General features: G+C 40.4%; 1 protein-coding gene across 7 annotated transcripts in view; it reads left to right on the forward strand.

Annotated features, from left to right (window-relative positions):
* The window catches only part of LOC147320557 (neurexin-2-like), a 133301-nt gene that overhangs the window by 59076 nt on the left and 51735 nt on the right, over positions 1 to 22490 (forward strand). For all 7 annotated transcript variants that reach the window (XM_086308661.1, XM_086308656.1, XM_086308655.1 and 4 more), the window contains 5 exons: positions 2881 to 3000; positions 3088 to 3469; positions 4523 to 4713; positions 4941 to 5114; positions 8212 to 8331. In XM_086308661.1, the coding sequence (XP_086164787.1) occupies positions 2881 to 3000; positions 3088 to 3469; positions 4523 to 4713; positions 4941 to 5114; positions 8212 to 8331 (987 nt within the window). The remainder of the gene's footprint in view (positions 1 to 2880; positions 3001 to 3087; positions 3470 to 4522; positions 4714 to 4940; positions 5115 to 8211; positions 8332 to 22490) is intronic.

Raw genomic sequence — 22490 nt, forward strand, 5'->3', positions numbered from 1 at the left:
CTTCTAACTTGACTGCAGGCAAATTATTTCTCAGGCAAATCGGAATTGCCTGAGAAATCGGAATTTCTCAGGCAAGGTGTCTTTCAAATGTAGCTTACTTCCAAAGGAATCTGGGAGGAAAGCCCATCTGCAACAGCTGCTTGGAAACTGTCCACAACTGGATACACAGTGGGAGGGTAATCGCTGTAAGAACAAATGTTGCTGCAGTGTTCTTGATTAATTATATGGAGTCTGGGAAAGCGTGGTGCGCACACTTTTGAAATGAGGCATTTGTTCGACAAATTAGCTTTTTATTAAGACGCAAATCCTGCAGCCATAGTCTCAGCTCACTCATGAGTCTGACCTGTATAACTCCACCGAGCCTTTGAAGTTATTATTGAAAGCATCACTCAAATACAGCTGGGGATCAGAATGGACAATATGGACCTTTCTTTCAAGCTTTTGAAAGGCAGACCGATTTCAAAGGGTTTACAATCAGATGTCTGTGGTGAATACACTTTTCTATTCCACCATTTTGATCCACTCTGCAGTGTTACAGATAACTCTTTCTATCATAAAATATACATTTAAAATGCTGCTTCTTTATTTAAAAGTATTGAGAGACAACATTCATTATTTATTGTTATATACATTACTTACCCTGCTGCAACTATTTAAACTATTCGCTGCAGTGAACCGGTAAGCTTCTTTCTGACTCCACACCCATGGATCATTCATTCATCGTTCATTTTTAAACTGTATCCATAATCAAGCTATATGAGCTAACATCCCACCTCACTGCTATAGCAACCACACTATTGGATTTCAATAAGGGGCCAGGACCACTGATGCCATTGCCCTTATTCTGTGGATGCTTTATAAAAGATGGGTTAAAAGTAGGATCATCTTAAAGTTGTTTCAGACAGTATGAACTAAGATGCTGTACCAACACCCAGTATCAGAAGAACCAGGATTAATTTTGAACTGTGAGGTGTGCAAAAGTACTTTACGCTGAGTTGTAAATTAGCACAATAGGTCACTTTTGAAGCTGCATTCTTTAAAATGGCCAGCAGGGGGGGGACTCCTCCAGTTGCTTAAAAATAAGTTGGGAGAGGGACGGGGGGCGAGGCCTTTGCTCTCTGCCCTCTTTACATTTTTCAGATGGCCTCGATTGTTAGCGACAGGTCTTGAGATCTCGTGTTGAACATAACGCTCAGTTCAGTAAGCAGTCCTCCCCATTACAGTCATAAAAGGTGACAGAGCAGGGTAAGCTCCAGGGCAGGCCTCCCTTTTTGATCGATAACTCGCTACAGCATGGGCTTGCATGCTGTTATTTATTGTGTCACCCTCAGCTGATTAAAACCTCTGGAATAAAGTTGTATTGTATTGTAACTGGGTAGTTGTGTTGTCGAAATACATCCCAGTGGAAACGACAGACAAAGAGAAATTGTTCTTGCTAGAAAAATAGTCATTACTGGTTGTACCTGTACTGTTTTACATACTTAATGAACGTGTGCATAGCCCCTTTAATTGCATTTAACACTGTTTGTGAAGGATGCCCAGACTTTAGTTCACCCCTAAGCGATTTCTCGGAACTAACACGATGTTGTGCAAATGTGCACAACAGCAACAGATGTAGGGCAACTGCAACAACAAGAAGAGTGGCCTGAGTGTAATTTTAAAATGATGATATGATTGAAAGCATGTTCAGTATTGCACTTGTAGTATCACCACTTTGGGTCTTGATCTATCCCATTGTAATAATGATATAAACTGAATTTTATGTGTAAAATATTGAGAAATTCTTGTTTTGTGCTTGCAAGAAATTTGACTTTGTTGTTCTATTTTGATATCATTGTGTTTGGCTTCATATGCTGACATTAGATAGCAGGTGAGGTCCCCATGCAGAAACACAGATAAGCCGAATAGTCCGTACTGTCTTGCATTCCGCTGTTGCCTCTTTCATTACAGCAAATCTCGTCTGTACCTCTGCTATCATGATAGTCACTTACAAGATAAACATTTCTCTGGTTTTTTGTGTTGGACGTGAATCCAGCAAGTTGTGTGTTTTTCATTATCTAAGCGAAGCCATCAAATATACAGCGAGCGGGATTTGATGAGATTGATCTTTCTGGTGTGCGTAGTCAATATTCAGCAGGGTGACGGTGAAATGATGCAGTGTGCTGTGAAGACACTTGATATGCAGCTCTGGACAAAGTCTCCAGTCACCATTTTATTTCCCTGAGGATGAAACAGTGAAGTGTTCGGAAACCAGTTGATGTTTTCCATTTATTGCCCTCTGTACGTCCCCTGTAATTCTCCTGCACCCTGAGCTCAATTAGACAGACAAACCCCTAAAGGCGCAGTCAGCTTAGGCATGGCCAATTAGTTTCCCAAGCGATGTCAGAACTCCTTTGAACTGCCGTGTCGGCCTGTTGCATAGGCACTGATTTGGGATGACGGTGCTGCAGTGGCAAGCTTCTGCACTGTGACCTATTTTGAAACCACTGAAAAAGGCTCAGGATAGTGCAGAAATTCAGGAACTTAAAGCTCCGTGTTTGAGACAGGGCTCCAGATACTGCATGGCCTCAACATGTTTCCACCAACAGACATCACCCAAATGACCCTACACAGAGAACGCGCAGCTGTGTCATGCAGTACATTTTAAACATTCGGATTTGAATGGGCTCTTTTGTAGCTGTTTCTTTGTCTCATTTCCCATATTATTGCGTATTGAATAAATGCAAATTATTGCTTGCTGGTTTGTGGCTTTGTGTGTGAGTGATAAGTAAATGAATGCATGCACCCTGAGAGTGCTTCAAATGTTGAGTGCTTTGTGTCGAAGGCTTGTACACTGAGCTCATGTGGTATGATTGTCACTTGACGCTTTCTTCCTCTTAGGCAAGGGACCAGAGATACTCCTTGTAGGCGAGAAGCTGAATGACAACGAGTGGCACACAGTGAAAGTGGTACGGCGTGGGAAGAACTTGCAGCTCTCTGTAGACAACGTGACTGTGGAAGGTATAGTAGGGAGAAAGTGGCTATAGTAGAAAAAAGGCACAGATACTGAAATGTTTTTCAGTTGAAAAAGAATGCTTTGTTACTTAGGCCACATGACCGGCGCCCACACCCGCCTGGAGTTCAACAACATCGAGACGGGGATCATGAGCGAGCGCCGTTTCATCTCTGTGGTGCCTTCCAACTTCATCGGACATTTGCAAGCCCTCTCCTTCAATGGGATGCTCTATTTGGACCAGTGCAAGAATGGAGACATCTCCTACTGCGAGCTGAATGCTCGGTTTGGCATGAGGCACATTGTTGCCAATCCTGTAACTTTCCTAACGCAGGCCAGCTACTTGGCTTTTTCCACTCTACAGGCCTACGCCTCCATGCACCTCTTCTTTCAGTTCAAGACCACTAGCCCCGACGGGCTGATCCTTTACAACTCAGGAGATGGAAGTGACTTCATTGTGGTGGAGCTAGTCAAAGGGTAAGTACTAGCGTCTAATATACATGTGTGATGAAGAAATCTGAAAAAGGGGTTTATTTTTTCATTCACTGTATTCCAACCAAACAGTATTTGTCTTGGAAAAATAAAGCACGAACGGGAGCTTTTCTTATTTCCTGGCCTCGAAATTACCTAATCATAATTCATATCTTGAATCCATCACCCCGCAGCACTGCAGAGAGATACCAAATGGCTTTAAAATCATTTGTTCATTATAAATAATTCTGTTAAAGGGAGTCGAGCACAGAGAGGCAGCGCAAGTTCAAAAAAGTCACACTCGTTCCCGTACTCAAGCACATTTTGGCACTTTGACACCATCTCAAATACGTTTCAAATGTTTTATTCATCGTAAATAATTTTTGTTGCAGAGAGAATCGCAGAGAAAGGTCGTTAAAACAGAGCAAGCAAAGCAACAATTGTATCTTCCCACTGTCAGACCTTGCACAGACTTTCTTCCCAGTAAGCAATTAGTCAGCGGGAAGCCTTGTTCAGCTCTGGAGCCTGCAGCAGAAGCTCAGGCAGACAACACAGACAAAAAAAATGGTTTCCAACACTTCTGTCATAGTTTTCCGGCTGCTCGGTGTTATGTGTGAAGTGTAGCAGCTTATTCATGGATGTTGCTTTACTTTGATTTAAGCAAGATGTCGTTTTTGACAGTGTGTCCTTTAAATGATAAAATTTAATGTCAACATATTGGTGTGCCTAAAGCATTACCTTCTGTGTTTACATAAATTCACTGTTATTTGTTTGAACATAAACAAAATACTTGAATATGTTCGAGTAGTTTGAGGCCCGGCAGAAATAGAACCACAAAACAGATTGGCAGACAGAAGTGTGCACAGCTGCATCGCCACGCATGACACTGGAGTAATTTGAACCACGCTTTAATCGTATAAAAGTCACGCACACGGGCGGTTTTTACTTATCCGCTTGCTACGTAAAGGTGGTATTGCTGAGTTGCTGGTGGCATGTGGCATGTGAAGAAATAATTATAGATAGGAAATGGCGTTTGTAAACATTTGTGTTGTCGTGCAGGTACATCCATTATGTTTTTGACTTGGGAAATGGGCCGTCACTAATGAAGGGAAACTCTGACAAGCCACTAAATGACAACCAGTGGCACAATGTGATGATTTCCCGTGACAGCAACAATGTGCACATCCTCAAGATTGATTCCCGCACTGTCACCCAGCACTCCAATGGAGCCCGCAACCTGGATTTGAAAGGTATTACTAAAGATATAGTTGGTACTTGTGGCAGAAACTAATGCTTAATAGTCAATTTTGTTGACATTTGCTCTGAAGAAAACACTATATTGCAAAATTTAAAGTGTGTACATGTGTAAAACGTGCTGTTTTTCGGAGTGGTTCAGTGCATGCACTAGCAAGCACTTGGATACGGAAAATGTTTTTTCTGGCCAAATTTCCTCCTGATCAATTCCTCTATCTTAAAGGGGAGCTGTACATTGGAGGTGTTGGGAAGAGCATGTACAGCAGCTTGCCCAGGCTAATAGCATCCCGGGAAGGATACAAGGGCTGCCTGGCATCTGTGGACTTGAATGGAAGACTCCCTGACCTCCTAGCAGATGCCCTACACAAAGTGGGGGAGGTGGAGCACGGCTGTGGAGGTGAGGACATGTGAAACACCTGTGAATCATTCGGTGTTCTGATTTCATTGTACTTCACAGGTGGTACTCCTGAAAAGAGGGGAGCAGGTAGCTGAAAATTAATCACACCTCATTTGTTAGTGCCTGAAACATCTTTGGTGTTCTGTGTATTATTATTTCCTTTCAACCTAATCTAACGTGCAATACTGTCATGCAGCAGTAAAGACATTCAGCTGCTTTTATGGACCTCTAACAAGAAAACACTCAGCAGAGTGGACAGTTCTGCCAAGGCTAAATAGTCACAAAAAATCTCAAATAAGGTAGCCATTACTTAACAAAGGCCGACCTGGATGTGACAGAATAGATGTATGCTGTATATGTACTTGAACTGGTGGTGACGCTTGGAGAAGGTCAGACATTTTTCTCTGTCAGTTTTGCACCATTTATTAGTTACCGGTGAGGAGCTTCAGTTGGTGTAAAATGATTGTGGCCCAGTTGTGAATTAGTTATTATTATTAATCTTCCTCTGATTGGGGGGGAACCAGAAAACTCAAAAGTGTCATGTGAACTTGATTCAATACATTTTTGAGTTTTCTCAATTTTTTTGTTATTGACTTTGCTGCTGTGTTAATTTTAGCAGAACATTTTCATTCAGTTTTAGTCTTAATTTTTGAATTTTTGTTTGTATTATTGTAGACTAAATCTAAAGTCGATTAAGTTTCAGTTAAAGTTTGCTGTTGTGAGAGTTGTTCCACACTTATAATATCCACAAATGGATATTATTTACCTGGATCGTTTCCCAACTTCTCCCACATCACACATTGTCTTAAAGGGGAGCATTGGATCTCGATTGGATCTCACCTCCCCTGGAAATTTTCATCTCGTTTTTGTTCGTGGGTGAAAGTATCAATCAATTCTGATCCTGAAAAATCACTTGTCACGGTCCTGGGTCACTTGAACAGTGTTTGTGAGATCTTAGACTTTTCAAGTTTTATTTTCTATTTGATATTGGTTTCTTTTTTGTTTATTTTACAATGTTTTTGGCTTTTCCCTAGTCACTGATTTTCTTTAGAGTTTCGTTTTCCCTTAGTGTTTCATCCTCTTGTGTCAGTCCAGTCAGTTGCTTTTAGTTTTTCATCCCTTGTCTCATCCTCTGTGGTTTAGTTCAGCTGTGTCTTGTTTTCCCCAGCTGTTTCCACTTCCCTGATTGCCCTTCTGTGCGTAGATATATAATAACGTCTTCGTCAGAGCATCTGTTCCCTTTGCCGAAGTGTCTCTTAGCCCCTGTGTGTTTTCTAGTAGCTTATAGTTTTCTGTTTTCCCCTTTTTGATTTTGCAAACAGCCAAAAAACCGGTTGCTTTCAGTTCAGTACGGTTCACTTTCACACATCGGCCTTTGGGTCCTCCTCCACACAGTCTATAGCATCCACTGGTCCATGACAGCAATGTTATTCATGCTGCAATAGCTCTATTTAAGAAACACTGAGTAAAGTGAAGAGGATGAAGCTGATAGTTATCCACAACATTGTTTATTTTGTGAAGCATCGGATGGGTTTGAACAGGTAAAGTACATTCTGTCTGGCCTCAAGTACGACAGGCCTAAGTTAAACATGCATGTGTTTTTCAATGAATTGTTGAATCTAGTTCAGCTCCTAGTGATCTTCAACTGCTCTGATCTTTAGCATTAAGGTTCTCTCAGCCTTTGACATAAAGATTCAGAAACATTTTCTGTTGTCAGTCCACATGGAGTGCGTGTACTATTGGCTTGTAACGATTCGAAAACTAAAACGCTGGTAAAAGCTGTACTCTCTGCAGATTGTTCACATAAAAAGCCAACTGTGAAAATGCTTGCAATCGTGATTAAGCCATTAGGCCTGCGGTCAAAAGATGGTTTCCTTGTTTTGTTATACCTTCCCTCTACAGTTGGTGAATTGTTATACTCTTAATATCCATATCCAGGGTTTGAACCATTTAAGTACATTTTCAGTGTTACCATTGTGTGTTAAAACTTCAGTTTTAAGTGAACTCTTATACATCTGCTCAGGTTTTACTAACAATTCATTTGGATGGACAGGACTCAGACAACTACCAAGCACGTGCACGTGCTTGATGCCGTTATCTACGCAGATGTGGGCAATTCGTTTTCCCGAATGGCCACATAAGAAAGTCGGATTGTTGTGAGCGCACCAATAAGCTAATAAAGAGAGAAACTCAATACAGAGCAGAATTCAGTTTGTCTTAGTGGTGCAGCCATCCACAACAGTCCTAGTTTCCCATGTGGATTGCCCTGTGGGAAAATTAATTGCCCATCCTGGATCTAGAGGGTGTCCTCAAGGGAAAATTAGTCTTCTGTATCTGCAACACAGTAATCCATATCGTACAGCTTTTGTACAGCAACTAGGGTGAAGCTTGTTGGACTTACAGAGTCAGATACATTTGAAAACTTTAACAGATCGGCAGCTGATAGCTATTGTGTGTTATGAACATGATTTTTATGAGTAAGAGTAATTATATTGGACTGACTTTGGTGTTAAAAATGTGGTTTGGTGGTGCAGAAGAATTAAGGCGGTCTCGGCGGTGCAAACACACAGATAAAGTTGATACGCAACATAACCTTTAATTCTTTGTGTTGTTAACTAGATTGTGTGCTTAAGTTAACTAAAATTAAGCACACTGGATCAGATAAAAAAAATATGGATGTTTTATCTAAAATTTCCTTGACTTTAGTCAAAAGTTTACAGTTACATTCACACAGGCTGCCTTGGTGCTCAGTGTTAAGTGGTAACGGTCCTACGCTGACCTACATGTGTAAAAGAGCAATCGGAAAGACATCACAGTCAGCGTGCTGTTGTATACAAGCAAAAAAGATACCCAGTCATGAGCAGATGGCAACAAGGACAAGGATGAGAAGAAAAACGGGCAACGTTTTACTGACAGTATGGCTTTTTTGTAGAGCTATGGCTGCTGCTGTGCAGAAGTGCCCCAAATCAAACTGGCTTACCACAGCTTGTTACTTTTGCTGTATGTTATTTATTCTGGTAGGCTAGAATTGAAGATGTGTGAATAAAATAAGTGGGGCAGAAAAACAGCTGGTAAATCTGCTGTAAATACCCTGCAGGTCCCAGCACCACCTGCACAGAGGACTCCTGCCACCACCAGGGAGTGTGCCTGCAGCTGTGGGAGGGCTTCTCATGTGACTGCACCATGACCACCTACGGGGGGCCTTTCTGCAGTGACCGTAAGTGCAGCTGTATTATACCTCACAGGGAAAAGTCTGATTGAGATGTTACTGATCAGATCGTAGAGTCAAATAATTGGCCAAAGAAAATGATTTGTTTTCAAAAGAATAGCCAACGGCATTTTTTCATGGAGTCACTGGATTTTAGAGCTTTAAAAAGATTACAGGAAGAAAGAAAAGATGTGCAAAATTCATTAATGAGGATGTTAATTGTGGGATTGCCCTTAATAAAATGAAACCAGCTGCTCTGTAAGGTAGTAGCGGAAACTAAGGATTCATGTCATCACTCCAATAATGATGTAATAATCAAACCTCCATTGTATATTGTAGCTATTTTAAGCGAATAACAATAAGACTCTATTATTCCTATTAGTCAAAAACCATGTGAATATGAAAATTTGCATATATTGTGCCTACATTTGAAAGCATGGTAATATATTACATTTCTAACTCAATGGGCCGATTGTGCTGTAATTGTGCATAACAAAGTTATAGCACCGCATTTCAAACTTCTCATCTGATTGCTGCTTTCACTATAAAGGGCCCTCGACATCAAATATAAAAGACCCGACTTTTACCAGGAGCCCCCCCGATACCCCTCGAGCTCATCGGTCAGGGTGAGTTAGGCTTCATTTGCTGGAGAGGCATTTAGAGTAACAAAGAAACGCCTTTGCGGTAATCATTATCCAAATGTGCTGGTGTGTGTTGTTTAAAGCAAGAAAAGGACAATGTGCTATGAAAGCTGTAGGGCGAGTGTGAGAGGATAATTTGCAATAACACTGAGTGTAAGAAAGCCAAATTTGTAAGGGGAAGCTTCACATTGTAGGAAAACACATCTCATCAATTATCATTATAAACGAATTTCCGTTGGCTGTTTACACTGAGTGTAGCATAATAAATAAGGTGTTTTTTCGAGTAGGTGATTATCCGGCTTTACCTTAATATCATCAAGCAGCCTTCTTCTTTCACTTGTTCCCACAGTTTCTAGTTTTAACAAATACACAGCCAAATGTGCTTCCTGTCATTGCCTACAGATCTGAAAATCAGTAGTTTGTCCACTGTAGGCTTTATGTTTTACATCTAAATGTGCTACGTCACGGAGCGGGATAACTGCGCCGATTTGTGAAAGTTCAAACGATATTGTCATTTTAAATATGAATATAGTCTGTTTGAATACCTGCTACAGCATGTCTTAGTATTACAGATTGATATGCTGGTGCTTTTTAGTGTTTCTGCAGTAACTTCATTTGAACAGGCAGGAATTTGTTGTTCAATAAAGGCTTGAATTGGACCTAATGAAAATATTGATTGCATCAATACCAAAGGTGGTATTGGTATCGGATCGATACTAGTGTGATTGGATCGATACTTTGTTTCTATCCTCTAAGTTCGTTATGCAGGCCACTGGATTGTGTTAAATAAATATTTTTTAAATAAAAAAACTATACCTTTACCATGCACTATGTTTTATTTATAGCCTGTAGCAAATGTAAGTGTTTTATAGACAGGCGCATTTACATATACTGCCATTATAAGTTAAAAGGAGTAGTGTTAGTATTGGTATCAGCAATACTGCTCCTGTATTTACTTGGTAGTTCACAGCATTATTAGCCCTTAATCAAACAACTTAATTTGATATGGCAAGTTAAAAAAATTCTTGCATTTTCCATGTCACATAAATGATTCTAAAGAGTTGGTTTTTTCTTCTTTTTCTTCCTCCTCCTTCTTTCATCCATTAGAACTGCAGATATTTGTGTTGATTCCCTTTCCACACAGATAATACTTCTAGTCGGCCGTGGCTTGTCAAAGCAAACAGCATGTCCGCTTACATAAACAACAACAGCAAAAACAAATTGTTGATCTTTATTAACCTTGGAAAGGATTCCAGTCATGAGACATTATGGCAATCGACAAAATGTTCAAAGGACGCATGATAAAACCCCTCCCAGCATCAGATAGAGACCATCTCCAGTGGAATTTCAATATTTTTCTGTAATTGCAGTTTGTCTCATGCACATCACATCATCTGAGCTGGAATTTCAAATGGCTGCCTACGGCTAAATCTTCACACCATCTTTTTCTGAGTGTTGCAGACATGAGTGCATTTACAGCAATATTTGTTAGCCTGCAACAGAGGCAAGCACTCCGTGATCTAGCTGTCAGATGCATCAGTGTGGTTCTGTCAGTGTGTTTTGATTTTCAGGACAGAAGCTGCCAACAGAAAATGTTTCAGATCTTTCATTTCTCTATCCCACAAATTTTCTGTGTTCACTTATCTGAAATGTATTCCTGTAATTGTAAAAGGCGTGAAAGAGACACTTTTTAGATAGCGGCAATAATAACATTTTCAGCAACAAAAGGGGGGGGAAAAGAATTTCATTGCAGCGTTTTGGGTTTTCATCTAGCAGTGTTCAGGGAGGGCTCTCAATCATGCGGGTGGTAAATGGCATCGCTGGCCAATATCAAAGGTCAAACCAATACATCAGTCCGACTCGGAGGAAATAACAAGCCTCATACCTCACATTGATCCATCATTGAAGTCATTAAAACTAATGGAAATGTGACTATAATGTGAATACACAAACAAACACGTAGGCAGGACCGTCTTTTGTAATCATCAGTATTAAATGGTAAAGCCTGTCTCATCCAAACCACAATCTGCTGCTTTGTTTATCTCGCCATCATTAAAGCCAGATCTACTCCTCCCACCTTTGTCTGCTGCATCTGTGCACCAGCGCAGAAGGTCAGCTATATATTCCAAGAAACAACCATTAAAGAGAAAGACGACTGGTGTGCTTTACTGATCAGATTTGTTTTTTTGTTTTTTTGTGTTTTTTTTTTTCCAAGAGGGGATTCATAAGAAACAAAGTTGGAGAAGTCTGGAGGCTTGTCAGACAACTCATTTTTTCTCAGTTAGCTTGTGCCTCAGTACATTGATATTCATATAAAGTGAGCAATTTACCAAGTCTGCTATAAACATCTGGGCTAATTATCTCTAGGTCATTGTTTTATCACCAAAATCACTTAGAATGATGCACTGCGCTCAATTTTTAACGTTTCTTTCTGTAAACATATGGAGTCTGTAATTATTGGTTAACCTCTGCAGTGGCAGATAATTGTTTTGGCATATTCATTACGTGTGTGTGTGTGTGTGTGTGGAGACAGAGTGCATGGAAACATGTACTCTATGTGAGCATTTTCAACTTGTGCTAATGTCAAGTAAAATTCAGTAAAAATTTCTGTCATAACAACCACAGTCTAAACATTGTATTTAAACTTTATTTTAAAAAAAAGAAAACACAGTAAAAAAAAAAATGGCGTGACATTAATAATACAATGTTCAATTGCTCAATGGACAACCGTTTATTTTAACTAAACGTGACTCTTCCCCCATGTTCTTCTCTAATCTTCTGTGTCCTCCCACCTCGTCAAACTCTGCCAGCCGACGTACAGTAAGCCCCCCGCACACTGAACTAGCACATGAAATTCCACCTGACATGGCTTTACATAACCATAGCATTAGCAGATTGGAGCCCACCTTTGTGTTAATTTGTAAATCAGCATTTCGCTGGAATTGTTTGATTCCTGTGGATAAAAGGCAGACAGTAAACAGAGTTTCCAGGCATGTAGGCAAGTTACAGTAGACAGCATGTCCTGTTGCACGTGCCTTGTTAGCAAGCATTATCTTTAGCTTTTACTTTCTAACAAGATATAATGAATTAAATCAAAATTGCAAAACTGGAAGACTTATTAAAAGATTTGAAATAGACCAAATGCAACTTTTAAAGAAATATGACATTTAAAAAAAACTGTTAATTAGTTTTACGTACAAATTCATCGTCTGAAAAACCAGTGGTTATTTTTATATAATTATATTTCAAGTGTTTATGTAAAGAGTGAAAAAGGGGGACATGTCATCTTTTATAATGCACTCTAAAGAGCAGAAAAACTGGAAGTTTCACTGCTCAGTCAAATCCTATTTTCCCTTTGACCTTCATTTCAGGTGGAGTCATTCTCGATTATGAGTGTGTCCCAAAGGCCACAAGGATAATCCAGGATAGAGGTTCAGACTTAATCTTGCACTCCGGGACAGAGGCTCAAGAAAACATATTGCTGTTCATAACTTGGTGACCTATAAGGAATAGACTTTTGAGACACTACAAAATCTGGACTATTTAAAGTCAGTGGTTTGGACTAGCTTGGGATCCATCACCATACTGTATCTCTTGGAAACCTGACCTCTGTGCCTTTCGTCCCTTCTGTGAGAAACATAAACATTATAAAGCTGACATATTAATCAGGCTGCAATTTAAAAATCCAGAGCTTTCATTTATACATTACTTGTTTGAAAGGCCTTAGTAATTACAGTATAATTCATTCACTTTAGTCTTGAACTCTAAAGTGAAATTGACTGTGCTCGCTTTCTGTAAAAAGATGGGTAGTTGTGTATACTTCACTTCAATTTAAGTCAGATTAAAAGAGACTATATTGTGTTTAACAGAGATACACCATTGAATTCACAGTTCCAACTACTCAGACCAATCAGATTCAGTGGCATTTATGCAGACATTAATTAGATGTTGTAAAACCAGGATGGGATTAAAATAAATAAATGTTATTTTTCAAGCCAACCACCGTCATATAACATTACGTGCTGGGACAGAGCGGTCCTGTATGATTGATGAATCTGCTTGAATGCAGAAGTTTGTGAAAGAAGTCCTTCTGCAGTTACCTTGAGTGGTTCAAGTCCAAGTTCAGTTACATCATGACCATTGTACAACATCTTGCAGTTGCCAGCTGCATACAGAAATTAATAATAGCTAATGCATTGCTGAAAACACGTCTCTGTCCTTGGGACAGATGTCTGTTCATGCAAGGTTTTACTCCTTGTTTCTTATTTCACCTTAATACTCATTCTGATAGATGACTGTGTGTGGGGAGAACACGCAGAGTTGTCACGTAAAGGCCCGACGATGGATTCAATTTAAATATTTCAGCTATAGGATTTTAGAATTATTAAGGGACTGAATTAAATTTGACTTCCTACACAAAAAACAAAGCATGCCTGATTTAATTGGACCACAATTCAGTTCCTTGAAGGTCGTCTCCTCGTGCACGTTTTCAAGCACAGCTGTGATTTTTAGATCATCCTGGAAGTTGTGTTTTAACCACTTGCATTAGTCACCTGCGATTTCGTCATGGAAGTCAAACTTCCACAGAGAGCAAAACATCTGTGTCAAGCTGACCCAGCTTTTTTGTTGATGATCATCACTGTAGAGGAAAGCTGGACCCTGGCTATGTCCCAGTGACATACAGCAGCCTTCGCTGAAAGAGTCTAGTATCCAAACATAAAGGTGTTTTGTTGTAATGTCCTACAGCCTATAAGGGAGAACATTTGGCACAAACCACCTGGACTGTTTTGTTTATCATCATGTGCCAGCACATAGCGCTCTCAAAGGGCAGGTGGGTTTTTTTAGCCACACGAAGAAAATCTTCCCTTATTACCCACCCTACTCAGCCAATTTGTGTCGCTACCACTTTGTATTATTCTTCAAAATGAAATTCAAATCGAGGGGTTTTGTTTGACACCACAGATCTAAGACGCACCGCAAACCAACACATGAAGTACTTTCTATTTGTGGATTAGAATGAGAAAAATACTTGTATTATCAATTTTTTATAATGAATGAATGTTTGTGATTAGATTTCTCTATGGGCTGTTTCAGTTGGTCAATTCATGATCATTTTAACATATTATAATTTTCTATTAACTTTTACCATATAGAAATTATGCACACTTAACCACTGTCTTTAGATGCCCTTTATTAGCAGACACCTGCCTTTGTTGGCTCTAGAGTCTCTATTATAAAATATCATTCCTGACAGATCTCTGCCCTGTGTGAGTCATGTCTAAATCCTGGGCCTCAGACTGCTGGCATAGCTCCCTGCAGCTATATTAAAGAGGTAGAAAAGCTTAAACAGAGTGTAATTGACTGGCAGAGCTTACAGGGTCATAAAGGTTCACCTGTGATTTACAGGAAGCACTTCTTTAATCTTTGTAATTCTTTAAATATTTCCTCCTCCAGTGAAATACACCAAAGGTCAATGTCTGACCACTCAGGGCATTTTTACAGCTTTGTAGCCTTTTAGGCATAACTGCAAAACTTTTGACATTTACATAGATGTGAAAAGAAGTCAAGCACCTGAGGGAGTAATGCCCCCTTTAACTGATTTTGGCTTATGTCCTTGCAGTTTCTCACATTAAAAATATCTTTGTTGTCTTCTGTGTTATACTTCAGTGATTTTCTCTCAAGGGCAGCAATATGTCACAGGCATGTTTTTGCAAATAGAAAAAAAACCCACTAATAAGTATGATTAATTGCTAATCGGTCCGTCTTCCGATTTGTGCCAGTGTTGCCATTATTTTGAAAATAGCTGCTCGGTGAATAAATAGATAAAATTTTCACTCTAATCAGCGATGCTTGATAGTGCACTATGTTAAGGCTCATAGTGACAGCGACACAGTGACTCACACTGTTTAATAAGCTGTCAACAAACTAAAGCAACTACATGTGTGCATGTGAAAAATGTCTTATCTTTGTATATGGGACACCAAGGGGTTAGCCTGTTTCTTCCAATTTACTAAACTGAGACCGTCATATTTACCATTTCTGTGTGGTATTTTAACTTTTCAAACACCAAACAGGCTCAGGGGACAACAAATCAGATCTGATCCGTTTGAAATGTCCTTTACCTCAAATGTCAGAGGATGGCATTAAAAGAGCTATAAAAGGACTAAATGAAATAAAATATAAAGTGAAGCCTCATGAAAAACGGACTTTTCACATCTAATCTGCTAAATAGTTTAACAACCAGACAAATACATCTAAAAAGTCCCCTTAGCCTGAACTTTTCACCTAATGGCATTGCTTTTCCTTCTTTCCTTTCCTTCATTTGCTTCCTTCCTTACTTATTGAAATTGTGTCTTGAAATTATGTTTGCACTTTTCAATAGTCATGAAATTATAAATTATTTTAGTATTTTTTTTCTTGTGTTTTATCTTTTAAAACACATATTCACTTATATTTTTTCACACACTTGGTAATACAGTATTCAAGTGTTGCTATTGCCAGAAGGTTGCTATAAGACACCTACAAGCTGTTTGCTAACCAGAGTTAAAAAATAAAAACAAAATTAAAAGAACTCGTCAGGGTCATGGTACTGTGCTGGTGTCATAATATGTAGAAAAATATGTAGAACAGCTGCTAAAGGAGGCTAGCTTTTTGAAGTTTCAGCTTTTGTTTGTCCTTAAACTTTTAATAGATAATAGACCAAGAAATTCTTTGTAGTGAAGAAATTCACACTTTTTCTTCTTCATGAACTTCACTGTGATTCGATTTCCTATTCAAGCTAACTTTTTCACCAACTGCCATTTAGCAGCACAGAGATGAACCTCAATTGTCTTATTGAAGGACTGCATGACAATCCTCTTTGTATCACCTAAGAGGTCCATGAATGGACACAAAGGTGGGACCATAAGTCCAACTTTAGTAAGGTCCCAGTGACATGGATCTAGAACTTTTGGCAGATTGCTGCAGTTACCCGTAGTATGCATAGAAGACACCAGTTTGCCTGCAAAACCAACAACTTGAGAAAGTGCAACACAAACCAGAAACGTAGAGTGTTCACGAGTGGGCTTTACCTCTGCAGCCAACATGGTTGCAGGTTTTCAACTTTTATTCTACTCCTCAGCGGGTGTTTACAGGCAAGTTGGTGTCTCCCATGCAAGCTGCAGCCAACCAGGGCAACCTTCAATCGACCAAAGCAGTCACATTGAGGTTTTTGGTGGAGGACCATCTTTGTGACTAATTTCACGTAACCAGCAGCCATGTTGGAGAATGCACATTTTTCACTAGCAAACAGAGATTACCAAGGGGTCTGAAGTCTTTGATCCAAAGGTTTGTGTGACAGGGTACAAACTCCTCAAACAGAGAAACATGTGCTGTTCAGTGTGATTAGGCACTACTGTACAAATATAGAAATTATGCAAAGACTATAATACCCATAAAACCGTCAGTCAAAACAAAAGAAAAAAAAAAAGTCAAATTCTGATATATATATATATATATATATATATATATATATATATATATATATATATATATATATATATATATATATATATATATATATATTGGAAAACGATGACGTCGAGTTTCAGTTTCTACTTTTAGCTCCACTGACATCAAACAATGTTCTAAGAAAAACTATTAGAGAGCTGGAAACCATTCACAACACCAAGTATTACTAATAAAGTGCTCAGAAAATCACTCGCCGCAAACACTACCCATTACTCTCTGATTGCCATCTTCTCTCACCCCAGTGTTTGTCATTCAGGTAGCAATGTTCTCAACTGTTGACGCCCTTCCAGACAGAAGACTGATTTTATGGATTGCTGTTCAGCTGGGAACGCTTAAAGTGCTCACAATTTCATGTTTCTTAGTACATTGGCGTTTCTCTAGATTAGTGTAATATTGAATTGCACAACACATGAACACACTTAAATTGATTTTTTTTTGTTTTTTATCCATGTACCTTTAGACATTTACTTTGAGAGTTTAAATGATTTTGCAATTTTGACTACCCTCAAAAGTAGAAAAGAAATGAAGCACAGTCACACTCAAGATTTCAGCCACTGTATTGTCATTATAGATGGCCTGTCTCTCTATTTTCTTTATTGTTTTTTGTGTGTTTTTTGTCATTGAGATTAAACCTCTAAGCATGGTGCTTGATGCTCTTCTAAAAACAAAGTAGGTGTTGATTCCTAGTGGGATCAATAGCACTAGTAGCCCATTCACATAACTCTGAGTGATTTATTTCCATCTTGTATAAAACATTGTGAGCTAGGAAGTGCGACCTGACCAGTCAGCCAGTGAAATCTGCTCCCTTAGAGATGCTGCTTTTCTGTCTTTAGATTGTGGTGATAATGTTGCGTTGATTGTGACCAATCAGTGGTTTCTGGTGCACCTACCAGGGTGTTTATCAGAAATTAATCATTTGCAAATGTGCTACATTCAATTATTACTGAACAACAATAATCTAAAGGGCAGACACAGTCTGACATCTTTGAATTAAAACTGCATAGAAAACAAATAAAGCTACTGTTGTTTTTTTGTTTTTGTTCTGTTTTTTCCACGTTGCTCTAGAGGTTTTGACATTTTTTGGAAATGTAAAATGTAAAAAATGAACATGGTGAACTTTGACCACCAACAACACATTCATGAAGTTGTACACAGGAATCTATACTGTGCATCTTTGCACATTGTAATGGTGTCAATAATTGATATTTGTTAATGTTTTTAATCATAAGAAGTTGAGTATCATATACTTTATGCTTTTACCTCAGTATATCTATAGTATATCTATAAAAAGATATCATTAGTAATGACACTTTTTGGGTAAAATCATATAAGGTATTTGTTAAACATTTTAAGGTGTAGCTCTGGGCATAGCAGCTTCTGCCTATGGACCAGTAGGTGCAATAATTTGGTCCGGACTGAAATATTCTGAAACTGTTAAATGGATTTACATAAAATTTACATTCATAGTCAACTTCAGTGGTGGCTTGACTTTGATCATTCATGAGGTCAAAATATCTATTTAACCATTTCTTTGCTCCAGCACTTATTCCGTCTTATAGCTTGGTTCTCGTTAAATAATCAATCACAGGCTGACATAGCAGCTAGTGAGGCTTTATACTTGGAGATTTTACATGCTCAGCGTGGAGACTGAAGAGCATTAAGGCAGGTATTTACACTGTTCGCAGTGTAAATACCTGCCTTAGTGCTCTCATTAGCCTCAAGAATTTACATCATCAGCAATCAGTAATTCTTTCTTCAAAAATAATCCAACTCACCATTTAAAGCAACTAGACATTGCTGACCCCTTGCAACCTCTGGGTAACGTGTCACGGATCAGGATAATTTAATGCAAGCTGATAGCTCATTAGAATGCAAACAGAAACAGGCTGTGCTAAGCTATGTTTGACAGATTGGAAAATACAAGCCACACTGCCAGTTTCGCTCAGATATGCGACAGGTTATTTCATGATTAGTCATGGTCTCTTATGACTCACCCTGCAAACACTGACTGCTGGAGAGGGAGTTCAATCTTCTGCCAATGTCACACTGACTAACAGAGTTAGGAGAAATATCCAAACCTCTATAACACACACTTCACTCACTCTGTCTACCAAGGAGTTCAAACCACAGTTACATTGTCTGCATTTGGAAGTGACGCGAAGCAATCTAGCATCGCTACGGCGCCATTGTTTGGACTCACAACAACAAGTGGCCCTTCTTGCGTGAGTTGTATTTTCATACCTTTTTTATGAGTTTTAATGGAGTTTTCTCAGTGTCCTGTGCTAGTGTTTGTGCTTTATACGAGCTTGTTTGGAATTTCACCATAGCATATATAAAATGCAGTTTTGCGAAACATTACTTTTAAAAGTAACTTGATGATTACGCCTACATTATTGTTGCATTACAGCATAACCTACCAAGAGAAGTAACTCATAGTACTTTTTTCATTACATCCCTACAAAATTTAACTTGTGCATGTTGATTATGATATACAGAGTGAGTAGCCTACTGTACACTGATGCACACTGATTATACTTCACTGCAATCTGAGTTTATGCTACATCTTCTCCAACACATAACCAGAAACAAGCTTGGCAATTCATTGTCCATCAGAGCAGCCCACCAGTGTGTCGAAGCTGCACTTAGTTTTCTGTTCTTTCTTAAATATATGCAGTGGAGCTCCTTAGTGGCTGACAGACACTGATTATCAACTCAGCACAAAATAATGCAAATACTTCTGCAATGTAATGGCCTTTCAGTCATTTTGAAAGCTGACCTTAGCATGCTAAGCTGTCACAGCCGTACAACCAGATACACTGTGCTATAGCAAAGAGTCAGAAGGAGACTGAAGTATTGTGAATGTATCAGGGATTTTCTTTTCTTCTTCTTCTTTTGCGACAGGAAAAATGCAGCAACATTTTAACAGCAATGGATGGCTTACTTGAAAAAGTAACAACAACAAAAGTTGTAGAGTAAATAGTAATTAGGGTTGTCAAAGAAATCAACACTCATCAGAAAAGTGTTTACCAGTCTAAAAATGAAATAAGATGATGCTCATGATATCGTATTCGTTTTTTAAATGAAGATGACTGGTTGAGTCACTGTCCCAACTCAGGCAAAATCGCTGATATAGGAGTTGAAGAAGTAGAAACCAGAAGGAAAGAAATCTTTTTCAAGTTTTTCAAAGTTTGCATCATCTCCCTCTGTATAATCTGGAAATTTCTGATCTTCTGCACTGATGTATGCTTTGACATGGGTCATGTCTTCAATCCAGCCATGCCAACCATGCAACCTGCACGTGGTTACAAAAACTGAAAGCCACAACCAGTTTAGCAAGACCAGCATTGTTTTTCACATGCACCGTAGTTCCTGAGAACAAGAACAGTGGATGTAAAAAGCCAGACTTCTTGCAGCAATAGAAGATGCCCACTGCTGGGCTTTTTTTTTTGTGTGTGTGTCCTGTTTGGATCTTTAGCCATCAGAATTGTTGTCTTAAGGCCGAGAAAGATGCCAAACAGATTTATTTTACCAAGTGGATCATCATGGCCTTGCCATATTGGTCCATTTGATTGACCTTTATTATAATTATGTATTTATTTTATTTTCGGTTGCTACAAACGGGACAGACATGACTGGGGGATAGGACAGGGAGAAAGAATGAAAGAAAGAGAGGGAGAGAAAGAAAAACAGAGGGGAGAAGAGACGGTGAGAAAGGGGGGAAGAAAGAAAGAAAAACAAACAAAACACCTGGATCACCTGTATGGAGAAAAAAAAACAGAAGAGAAAGTAAGCAAAAAAAGAGCAACATAATAAATACAGCACCATCACAATAAACTAGCTAGCAGTAGATAACAGTAGATACTAAATATTAAACGCTATTGTGCAGCACGCAAGATAGACAGCGCACAATGTGCTTTGAGGCAGCAGCCATGAAGGGTGTAGTCCGCGTCTGTGAACACCTGTGTGTACACCTGTGTGCACACCTGTGTGGATCAGCATGCTTGTATTCCAAAGGTTTCTCCATGTAACGATCTGCTAGGGAGTGTGGGGAGCCATAGCCCCGTCCACCAGGGTATGAAGCAGGTATGGAGGAGATCCAGGCCCCAGACATCCAGAGGCCCCAGAGTACGAGGACCCGAGGAGGACCACCAAAGGGGGGGAACCGTGCCACCCTCCTGGGAATAGCTGAGTAGAGCCCCAAACGAGAGGTCACCCAGCAGCTACGGAGCAGAGGCCAGAGGGGGTTGCAGTGGCGTGCCCACGGGCTCTGCCGGCAGCCAGCTGTGCCAGAGAGAACCAGGCTTCAGGCCCAGAGGCCAGAGGCCTGAGGGCATCCCGCCCAACAAAAGGGGCCCAGCCGGGCCACAGGCGCCAGGCCCCGCCAATCGGCCACCAGGAGTGAGCCGGTACATACATGTGTGCCCAGCCCCAGTTGACAAGAACCACCAACACACCAACGTCTGAGGGCATCAGCCACTGGCAGGGAGTGTGGTGAGGGGAGATAGGCCTCCGTACTTAGGAGGGCCTGAGATGTACCCAGAGAGGTTGAGTCTAAGACCCAACCTGACATATAGGCTGTATCCCAATTCAGGGTCTGCAGCCTTAAAGGCCCCATTTCAAGGCCGATTACGTCACAGCGGCGCGCCGAAGGCTGTCCCAATTCAAAGGCTGCTCGAAATGCAGCCCTGAAATGCGTCCTTCATATCCCTGAATTTTAAGGCTGTGGCAGTGTAGACTTCGTGGCCCAACATATCCCAGAATGCATAGCGCGGCGGTGGGTGTGGATAATTTCGCCGAAAAAAAACGGCGGATGAGGGGCGGCCGAAGAGTAAACTTTAAGTAAGTACTGAATATTATGTCACTTATTTATGTGCAAATGTTTAATAACGCAGAACATTAAAACATTACTGTTGGCAACATGTCGGCATAGTTATGTGACATTAGTGAAGTTTGTACTAACTTGGTTTTAAAGCCTTTACTTTAAAATATACACCGTTCAATAGCTGAGCTTAATCTTACAGAGAATGATCAAAGCTCATGTAGAAAGAAACAAACAAATGAACAAAAGATTTTCTCCTTCATTTCTGTCAAACAAAGCTGTATGAAACGTTTCCAGCTGTTAGTATCATGGTTGCTAGGCAACCTGGGCAGCACAACGGAGGCTAGACCGTCCCATTTTACAAGCCTCGCACTTCTGGCCTTAGCGGTCTTTGAGTACGTGGCCCTTGAGGATCGTTGAGGCTGCGTACTTTAAGGCTGCAGACCCTGAATTGGGATACAGCCATAGACACAGACGAACAGGCGCACGCGGACACAAACGTGCATTCCCAGCCCCATATACACAACCAAATACTCGGCACTCACCCAACGTGTAGACAGACACAAATAGACACTGCACAGATAGTCACACTCCCCAAACATACTCTATATCCCAGGTCCAGGTACCCCCGCCCCCAGAGGGGCAAGCCGCACCTAGACCCAGGAGATGTTACCCTTCTCTCTGGGGTGGAGGCAAGCGGACCACCTCCTTATCTGCAGTAGCAGGGAGGCCCCGCATCCCGGACCCCAGTCTGACGGCCAGCACCTCCTCCCAGCCCCCCAGCCCTGACGGCTAACAGAACCGGGGTGAGTGAAGACCCCAAACCTCCCTACGCCCGCTCATATGTAGTGTTGCTGTGTGCTGTTCTGAAGTGCATTTAAAACATCAGAGAGCAGCACGGCTCCTCCCGAAGACCTGTAGTGTCTATATGCATTTAAAATTGAGGGTAGGGCACCAGCGCCCGAGGTGGGTTGGAGTACACCGACCATCCTCTGGATGCTGTAAAACGTGCCCACCCCCAAGGCCCTATATGTATGTGTTATGTGAGAGTGTGAGTAATGTGGATGTCTAGGTTGCAGAATAAAATTGAGGCACAGGCGGCCAGAAGGGGACAGAGGGGGAATGCCTCCCCTGTACCCTGGTGACATACCTGCACCCCAAGCCCTGCGTGTGTGGATGGGTGTGGTAGAGCCTTAGCA

The sequence above is a fragment of the Aulonocara sp. 'chitande type north' Nkhata Bay genome, linkage group LG10 (genome assembly GCF_057382095.1).
Source record: "Aulonocara sp. 'chitande type north' Nkhata Bay isolate Kocher_YH1m ecotype deep benthic linkage group LG10, A_spYH_male_GT1.1, whole genome shotgun sequence".
Classification (NCBI taxonomy): domain Eukaryota; kingdom Metazoa; phylum Chordata; class Actinopteri; order Cichliformes; family Cichlidae; genus Aulonocara; species Aulonocara sp. 'chitande type north' Nkhata Bay.